At 46.8% G+C, this 9453-nt stretch overlaps 1 protein-coding gene across 1 annotated transcript in view; it reads right to left on the bottom strand.

Moving 5' to 3' along the window:
* Positions 1–917: 917 nt before the first annotated feature.
* STX6 (syntaxin 6) overlaps positions 918–9453 on the bottom strand; it is a 41000-nt gene continuing 32464 nt past the window's right edge. The window contains exons 6-8 of the mRNA XM_007448511.1: positions 8841–8947; positions 4810–4904; positions 918–994 (exon numbers count right to left, since the gene is read on the bottom strand). Of these exons, the coding sequence (XP_007448573.1) occupies positions 918–994; positions 4810–4904; positions 8841–8947 (279 nt within the window). The remainder of the gene's footprint in view (positions 995–4809; positions 4905–8840; positions 8948–9453) is intronic.

Below are 9453 nucleotides of genomic sequence, written 5' to 3'. Positions count from 1 at the left end.
CCCCCCGCCCCAGCCCCCAAGGCAGAGTGCTGCAGGAATAAAATAACTGCCAATGACACCACCTCGGGATCTCAGTCCACTCACGTGAGCTGCTCATCTAAGGGTCACTCTAGAAATGCCACTTGCACCTCTAGGGAGGAGGCTGTAGGACGGCGGCATGAATCCAGCAAGGGCCTGACCCTGGTGACCTCACCCGCCCTCTACAGCTGTGTCCTGCTGCCCTGTCCTCCCTTCAATTCAAGCCACAAGTTGCCAGCACCCCCAAAGCCCAGTGCTTTTCATTCTTTTCCATTGGTTATTCCTACCACAAAAAACTGTGCACGGGGAAGCACCGTCACCCTAGCACTTATCCCTGAAAAACCAGTCACTGCATCTTCTGTCACAAAGTACTTCTGAGCCCTCTGTCCCCACTAACCGCCAGCTTTCAGGGGCAAAGGGACGCTGCCGCGACAGGATGTGAAACCCACCCAGGGGCCCGCATCCCCGATGGACGATGCCCCTGGATGGGCCAGCGCGTGCTGTCTGGCAGGGGAAGGGTCTGAGCGGGGGGTGGGGTGGGGGGAGAGCTGCCAAGACGGATGGAATGAGCAACAGCCAACACACGCCGAGTCTGCGAATTTTTCTGGATTCCTCGAAGGCCCTCCAGGGGGAGCGAGGTCCAGGGGGGCAAAGCAGGGCCAGCTGTCCTCGGATCAGGGCCAGGGGGCACCAGGAGTGTGCAGTCGTCGACTTCCTCTTCCCGCCAGCCCTCCCCAAGCTGGGCTGAAGGACCCGTCTCCATGGTGGGGTCACAGAGAGAAAAGTCAGCGCAGGCTGTGTTTCCAGGCGAGGGACGCGAGGGGCGGGCACAGCGCGTGCCGCTTCTCCCTCTCCCCTCAGGTTCCTGTGCAGGAGGAAGCGAGCCGGGGGCCCCGCTGTCACAGCACTAAGAAGAGGATGAGCACGACCAGGAGGACCACGAAGAGGACAGCGATGGCACACCACTGGCGCCGATCTGGAAGGCAGGACACGACGGTCAGCTCTCCTGGGACTCGACGTCCCCCAAGATACAGTGACAGGAAACTTAAGGCAACACCTGGATGCAGACAGAACGGGCAGAGGCCCTGAACCTGCCCGGGCACCTGGACTCTTACCGCTGCTCTTCCTGGCCTGCACTGCACACACATTCACAGCCCTGCCCGTCCCCTGAAAGCCAGCCTTGTAACAAGTACCTGCTTTGTGTCTCAAGTCTCTAATTAAAATCTATGGATCACAGTTCTCTGCTGGCAGTTACCACGTCCCTGGATAAGATGTTGGCCGTTGGTATTACAGATCAAAGCTCGTCAGCTTTAATCTCCCACCAAAATCAAATCATTTAACTAAACAGTAATCATGTTCTTTTCTTAATGAGCACAGTGGAAGGATAGAAGGGAGATGAAAGCTACTGCTGGTCACTTCAGGAAACAATGAGCTGAAAAAGCAAGCTGCAGTGATCACTGGGTGATGAACTTCACACCACCCCTGGGCAAGAAAGATCACTTAACCAGTAACTGTGTTAAAGTAACTGACACAGCTTATCTATCTATAAATAAAAGTGGAATGTCTTTTCTGAAGCTTTCTGCCCTACTCACGGTGTAGAACAGATGCAGTCAACAAAGTAGCCAGAATCCATCTAAAGGGCTGAGAGCAAGGAGGCCCCGAGGGACAGAAGGACCCACGCAGGCTCCCGCCCACAATCCTGACTGCGTCCCCCTAACTCTCAGGGCTGCTGGGAAAACTACACAACACGAATACCCTTGCACACTCCGTGGGCCCACACTTGGGGCACAGGATGCTGTCTGTCGTCAGGATGCACCCTTCACTTGGGCAGATGTAGGAAGAGCAAGCCTCTCTCCACAGAGGAGCCCTGCTGTTTTGCACAAAGGGTCAAGCTGAGATAAAGCCTGTGACAATGCAGCTCAACTGCTGGAAGTAAGAGTTCCATTTAAGTAGAAATATAAAGGTACATACACTGATTCACCAAAAGTTTACTTGAAAGCCTGCAGATTTTAGCACACCAGAGCTATTGAGAATCACATTATAAAAAGGTCTGAATCTAAGAAAATACACTGCAGAACTCTCCACAAGGCAATGCCAAGTCCACAAAACATGTACTGAAGTTACTTAAATGCCACGGACAGCAAAGTCTTAGAACCGGACAACAGAGCTGCTACCAAACAGTAGTAAGTAAAGCAAGTACCTTCCTAATGGCTCATCCTGCTCTCCATCACACATGCTAGAAACTCACTTAGTAACTTGGGATTAGGGTCAAGACCTCAAGTCCATCTGTTCCTTTTCTGAAACAAGTCTAGTCCAAAAGGCGTGGGGAAGCAGAGCTGGCCTATAATAGTAATAGATTATAGATTATAGTATTAATAGATAATACTATTAATCTGTTTAACTATCACTTCAGTGGGCCAGAAAACTCAAGTACCTAGCATTCTTTCATCTATTTTAAAATGTTTACGACAATTTAAAAGCCCTCTCATTAAAATGATTAGTCTATATTCTAGGATGATACAGTCAAGGTAAATGCTTCCTAACAAGGCATCCTGCCATCTCAGACCTGGATTTCCAATACTGAACCAGCTTCCCGTCAGCCTCTACCCAACCCTCCTCCCACCTCCACTCACTTTCTCTTCTGCAACTGCACTAAATAGGGGTTTTCATCAAGGAGGACAGCCATCACACAAGCTAGCACAACCCAGGAATGCTCTTTTAAATGCACTTTCCTCTGAAGTGTTAAGTTGCTTCTAGGAAGCATGAACTGGGCAACCCCGAGCTGCTACCCTAGCAGACTTCCCCCCAGAAGGGGCGGGTACTAACCACAAGGGCTTTTGTGACCTCAAGTCACAAAACCAGCTTTTTGCAAGCTCAGGACCTGCCTCAAAAAGTCAGGGGGAAAAAGGGGACTCCACAGGTTTTTCCCCCTCCCAATATAGTCTCTTCCCCTAAAGAGAAAAGATGAACAACAGAATTTGGGAAAGTGAGGGGAAGAAAACCTTGGTATCCACACAAAAGAATATACTTTTTGAGGGTAGGAGATTGACAAGATTAGTCTCTCTTGGGTCATTCAAAAAAGTAAGCATGGCGTCTTGGGTGATTTCTGCCCAGGACGCAGCCAGCACTGGGTGGGGCGGAGGTCTCCCCTCTGCAGGGCTGTGGAGCGTGGGCATTCAGTTACTGCCTAATCAAACTTCAGCGTGTCTTGACACTCTTTCTTTATGCACAGGCTTGGTTGAAAAGCAGTAAACTTTCCTAAAAGTTATGGAAGAAAACAGAGACAAACACAAATTGCCTCGTTGTCAAATTGAAGCCAACACCGCCAAGTAGGAGGCCCCCGAGCAATTCTCTGGGGAGCAAACAGAGATTAAAATGAGCCTCACAGGCAAGCTGTCCAGACCTAAGGGCCTTTCAGGCTAAAGGCTCTGTTTCCTGGCTCTCTTTTGTAGACAAACATAACTGAAGTTCTTACTTTGCTCCCCAAACTTTTCTTCTGGGAGAAAGTAGGAGAAGGCATAAGCAGGCCTAGTGCTGTTTATACACACTGAAACGCTTATCACAATGCAAGTACTTTTCTAAATTATTCATACCCAGAATGCTGGGGACAAGGACACAGTGCATCTTTGTTCCGCTGCTCTTCTCCAGACAAAACTGGTGCTGAAGTAACTACTTGACTTTGCGACTAATACATAAACTAGTGAGAGATCTGGTTGAAATTGCTTATATAATACCTCAGTAAAACGCTTTTTTTTTTTTTTTTTTTTTTCAAAGAGGGGTGGGGTGGAAGAGGAGAGAACGGAGGGAAGCAGGAGAGGACTTTGCAAACCTCCCTCTAGGTGTGTGGAAGACGAACTAAGCTGGTGCCTGCCGCAGGCAATGAAGAGCCTGCTAGAAGCATGAGGATATTTGCCCCTGGAGAGAATGAAGGAAACCAGGAAGCTAGGAGCTTCCCTTTGTCTTGAATATAACAGGTCCTTTGCCCCCAGGGCCATCTTCCACCTGTCTTATCCTTTATTCTTTTTCAAACAAACATTTACTATGTACTAATACATGAGAGACACCATTAAACGCTTGTACACTAATTATTATTTCATTTAATCCTCACAATGACCTTGAAGAATGTCTCAGTTCCTCCCTTCACCCGGAGACTCCCACAAATAAAGGGAAAAAAAGATACTGGATTTTCTTTTGACTTAAAAAGGTATTATTTCTCATAAAATAGGGAAGATGGGTTGTAGTAACAAAAAAATAGTCACTGGAAAACATCTTCCTACACAGTAACTAATTTGAAAAACGTTGCTTCTTTATCCCCAGCCTGGTGCAAATTTGCTGGAATAGTTTACTACAAATTTAAATAAAAACAGTTTAAATGAGATCTGTAAGGCCATCTGAAATGGTAGAGGTTTCTCTTTTGGTGAAAAGTCAGTCCAGGAGAAACAGTAACTGGCTCTTAATTACTGTTTTAAAATGAATTCCCTATTTTGGCAAGGAAATAGGAAAGAAAAGAAAAAGAAGGATTTTGTAATTGTAAAGAAAGTTACTCCACCAGAAGGAACGTCATCCAACACCATCAGCCTTGCATGGTGCAGACCGGCAAAGGCACTTCCCAGGTGAAGGCCACGAGCAGAAGATAAAGCCCGTGCATGCTGGTCTTCTACTCTCTGACCCCAAAGCAAGACAAAAATTTGCCAGAGGAAAAGGATCTGAATGGGCACACCTGTGGGAGACCCCATAGACTGTGTCTCTAGAATTTAGTAAGAATTCTCGAGCTTAAAAGCACATACATACCACTGGTCATATGAGATACTTTTGCAAGTTTCTTCATCACATTGTCCAGCCGAGACTGAGTGCTCTCCAACTCGTGAGAGAAATCATCCAACATACTAGAAAGACAAGCAGACGCAGGAGGCAGCTGGTCAGCACAGTCTCCAGATACACTGGCCAATGGATCCGGGCCTCAGTTTTAGCAAACATCAAACAGGCAACGTTGGGATCAAGCCCCCAGTCTTTTATCCTTAGGACAAGGTATGTTTTTGATTTCAGAATTTTGGAAATTTAAAGAAGTAGTAAGTTACATACACTGTGTATTAGCTAAGCCCCCAGCAGGGTCTGGGACAGTCCCCATAATCAAATACACAAGTTACTATTTCGGCAAAGAAAACTATGAGGAGTCATAGCTGCAGTCAGTTCAGGTTAGGTTTTTCTGTAACATGAGCCTGCTGAAAAGTTTTTTAATTTTGAATTTTTTAGAGCTTTCTAGATTTCAGAATTGCAGACAAGGCCAGTGTGGACCTGACCATACAATAATACAAACTCAGCAGCAGTGCAGTGTAGCAGAAAGAACGCTGTGTGAAGCCAGACAACCAGGCTTTGCCACTTGCTACCTTGGACAAGGGACCCTGTTTGCTTATCTGTAAAATGGGGCAGTCCTATCAGCGCAGCTTCCCTGCCAGGATTCCTGTAATACACAAAGCACTTTACAGCAATGTGAGTTAAGAAATACACTTTGATCAAATAAGCACCTCCTTTAAGGCACCCTGTGCTTTATCATAAAGCTGGCGGCCTCAGGACTGAGTTCCTGACCATGTGGGCGCCTCATCTACACCCACAGAGAACAAGCTCACACTGGTTGCTGTCCAAGGTGCAGGTGGGAAAGAAGACGCCAAAAATACTTATACCAACGGTGTTTATTTCATAAATTACTAAGCATTCCAGACTTTTCAACTTAAGATTGATATATGATTATCCTGAGGCTAGAATGTGACATACCAATTAGTGCCGGAGGGCTTATTAACAAGGCTTTATTCCTCTGGCAGCATCAAGGGCAGCTAGAACTACTGGTCTTGGTCTGTGCCCACACGAGGCACCTGACAGCCCTGTAGAATTCCGGCAACCAACTCCTCATTAAGTCAATCATTAAATAAACTCCATGTTGACAACTAAATAAACAGGCCTTTGTCCCTTACCTGAATTTTCAAATTAAAACATTTTTAGCTCATTTTAGATCCTGGTAGCATCTGGGCCCTGCAGCTGGTGGACCAGACCTATCCAGGCAGGGCCAAATGCTGAGCTACTTTTCTTACTAAAGACAAAAACGGGTAAGTCATCCAACCTCCAGCCCAAGTACACCCACTAACCACCCACTAACCAAGTTTCTTAGCCCAGCTCTAACTAACTCAGCGCTGTCCAAAAGAAGTACAATGTGAGTCACATATGCCGCTTAATATTTTTAGTAGCCACATTAAAAAAGGGGGGGGAATTAATTTTAACAACCTATTTAGCCCAATATACCTAAAAATTATCATTTTGACATGTAATTTTACATTTTATTCATACTAAGTCTTCAGAATCTGGTATGCATTTACACTCAGGGCCCTTCTCAGTTCAGACTGGCCACATTTCATGTACTTGATGGCTGGTGGCTATTGTACTGGACAGCACAGGTCTAAGTCCAAGACCCGTGTTTTTTCCTTTTAATTTACTTACTATTTTTATTAGAGTTATACACATACACGGTTTGTAGAGCTAAACAGACCTACGAGGCCTCTTATAAAAAAAAAAACAGTTGTCTCGCATCCCCGAGGGCCACTGCTTTCAGCCCCTCACACTATTCTCTCGGTGCTTTCTCCAGTTTTTGAAGCTACACGCTGGCACCTCAGTATCCCGACCCTGCTGACTCCGCACAATGAAAAGCTAGGGCTTAGCCCTCCACCCATTCCATACCCCCCATCAGCATCCTTCCCAGTTCTCTTCCCCCTTCCTTCCTTCCAATATAATTGGGTCACAGTTTGATAAGGTCAACATTCAGGGTTTACACTATCATAAGTGAGGAAACGCTCCTCTCCCAACTTGGGGGTTTGGGGCATGAATCACACCGCTCCTTGGCTCTCCCCTCTGCTAGCCAAGGATTTGGCTTTCTCAGGTCTGCTGAGTCAGTAACCATTCATTTCTTTTGCAGTATCTAAAATGTTAAGGTCATTGCTTCTTATTCCAAGCTCTATGTCCCCATAGATTTTATGCCGTTAAAAAAAAATTCCCGGGCTTCCCTGGTGGCGCAGCGGTTGAGAGTCTGCACGCGTTTGTGTCCCGGTCTGGGAGGATCCCACATGCCACAGAGCGGCTGGGCCTGTGAGCCATGGCCGCTGAGCCTGCGCGTCCGGAGCCTGTGCTCCGCAACGGGAGAGGCCACAGCAGCGAGAGTCCCGCGTACCGTAAAAAAAAAAAAAATTCCCTCTGTTCCTGTTCCAGTGGACTTTAGAGAAAGAGCAGAGATAAGAGGTTGTGTTCAGTTCACCATCTGTAACCAGAAGTCTGCCAGGCTCTACCTCTACCCAACCAGGGAAATTGCTCAAGTAATTAGTCCTTTCCCATCCCCACAATACATTTGAGGGTAAGAATGCATTTTAGACAAATTAAACTGCATGCCTAGATTCTTATTCTGCCAGCTTCCGACCTGGTCTCCCTGCTTCCAGTCTTTTCCACTGTGGTTCATCATCTAAACCACAGAACGATGGGCTTCCCCCAAAACATAAACCTGACCACAGCATTACTAACACAACCTTCGCTGGGGTTGTGTTTCCCACTGCCCTTTGAATAAAAAGTCCGAGGCTTCTAGGGCCTTCCCTGATCTGTTCTCTGCCTCCCTGACTTGACTTCTGCAACCTCCCTCTCAATCCCCATGCTCTAGACACACTAAACCTCTCTGTTCTGTGCACTTTTTCACCCTGAAATCGTCACAGGGCTGGCTCTTTCTTCCTTCCGGTAGGCCCTCCCCTCTGCCCCGCTTCTCCCACCGTCTCACCCCACCTGGCTACCTTCTACTCATCCTTCTGGTCCCAGTTAAACCTCTCTTCTCTTCTCAGGGACTTTAGACTGAGTCAGGTCTGCAGTTTAGACTATTAGGGCCCTCAAGACACCACGCATCCCCTACCGCAGTAGCCTAGCCCTCCACTTCTGTCATCACTTGACGACTTGCACCATTTATGCAACATCTGTTCCATCCAGTGACCAGTAAACTCTAATGGCAGGGACACTGTCTATTCTCTGGGCTCCTCTGTGGATACCCAGGGGCCTTCCAGTAGAACAAGATGCCCAGTTTGAATCTGTAATGAATGAATCCATAACGTTGAACACAAAATCGAGGTAGGAGAGTTTCTGAAATATCCTAGTAGAACGATTATTTTTTTTCAGAAAAGGTATTTGTGAAATGGTAAAGGTATTATATATATATGGTAGAAATTTAAGAATGCTGTTTTTGGTGTCATACTTCAGGAGTGCACAGACATTGTTCTTAAGGAAAAAACAAATCCAGTTATATTTTCTTGTGTTTTCTTCTTTTTCTTTTTGTGGGGGAAGAATTTTTTTATCAGTTGGAATTAAATTGATACTTTTTCCCCCTTAAAATTAAAATTAAAGATACAGAGCAGAAAGTCCAGTTGAATGTAGTGGGAGAGGCACGGGATGTTAAGTTAGCCCGTGTCCCATCCTCTTTGGGACAAAAGTCTCCACAGAGCTTACACAGCCATATCAGTTTCACACTCCCATTCACAACAATACTTCAAATAACTGTTTGGAGGAATCTGTTCCTGTTTTTGCAGGTGTTTAAAAATGTTAATAACTTTGCCTAAACCCTGTGGAAAATTGTATCTGACAGATTCGCTTCTTTTGGAGAGGCCATTCTGTGAAACAGAATAAAGATGCAGCTATAAACAAAATAGCTTTTGGTTTTACCAGCCATGTAACTGTCAGGCTCTTTACGGGTCCTTAAGACGGCTTTTCCCGCCATTTCTCTGCGGCGAGAGGGGCATCTCGGTACTCACACTGCCTGCTCCTCCAGCTCCCCTCCGATGCGTTGGGACATGTTCTTCAGCACCCCGATGCTGCCAGAGACCAGCTCCAACTGCTCATCCTGCTGTTCCACGATCAGCTGGTGCCAGAGAAATGGGAAATCAGCAATTAAAATCCATCTTACCTGGTTCCAAGCCCAGCACTCTAGCAGCTGCTAGCTTCCTTGCCAACTCGGGACAATTCACATTCAGAAGCAAAGCCCAGAAATCAAAGGACCAGACCGTTGCCTCGGAGAACACGCTGCTCAAAAGGCTGGGTTGTAAAGCTACTGATCTCCCCTGCTGATCCAACTTGTGAACAGTCAGCGGGGCTTGAAACCACCCAGAGAGATTTACCCTGGTTGGCTGAAGTCCAACAAGGGACAGACAATGGCCGAAAGCACCTGTGCAGTGACCACAGACACATGGGGACGCTTGGGAAGAGGAAGCCCGCTGCCAGGGTCAAGGTCTCAATCGGCAACAGCCGGCCACAGCTTAACTACAAGAGAAAGTCTGGCAGATCTCTAGATGTGGGAAAACTACGCACATAGAGTCCTTTGCTCCCTCCTCAAGGACAACTAGAGGAGGCTCTGTGACAGCAAGCAGA

This window comes from Lipotes vexillifer, unplaced genomic scaffold (genome assembly GCF_000442215.2).
Source record: "Lipotes vexillifer unplaced genomic scaffold, Lipotes_vexillifer_v1.1 scaffold76, whole genome shotgun sequence".
NCBI classification, from domain to species: Eukaryota; Metazoa; Chordata; class Mammalia; order Artiodactyla; family Lipotidae; genus Lipotes; species Lipotes vexillifer.
Note: the sequence above shows the minus strand (reverse complement) of the source record. Positions and strands in the feature narration are given on the sequence as shown.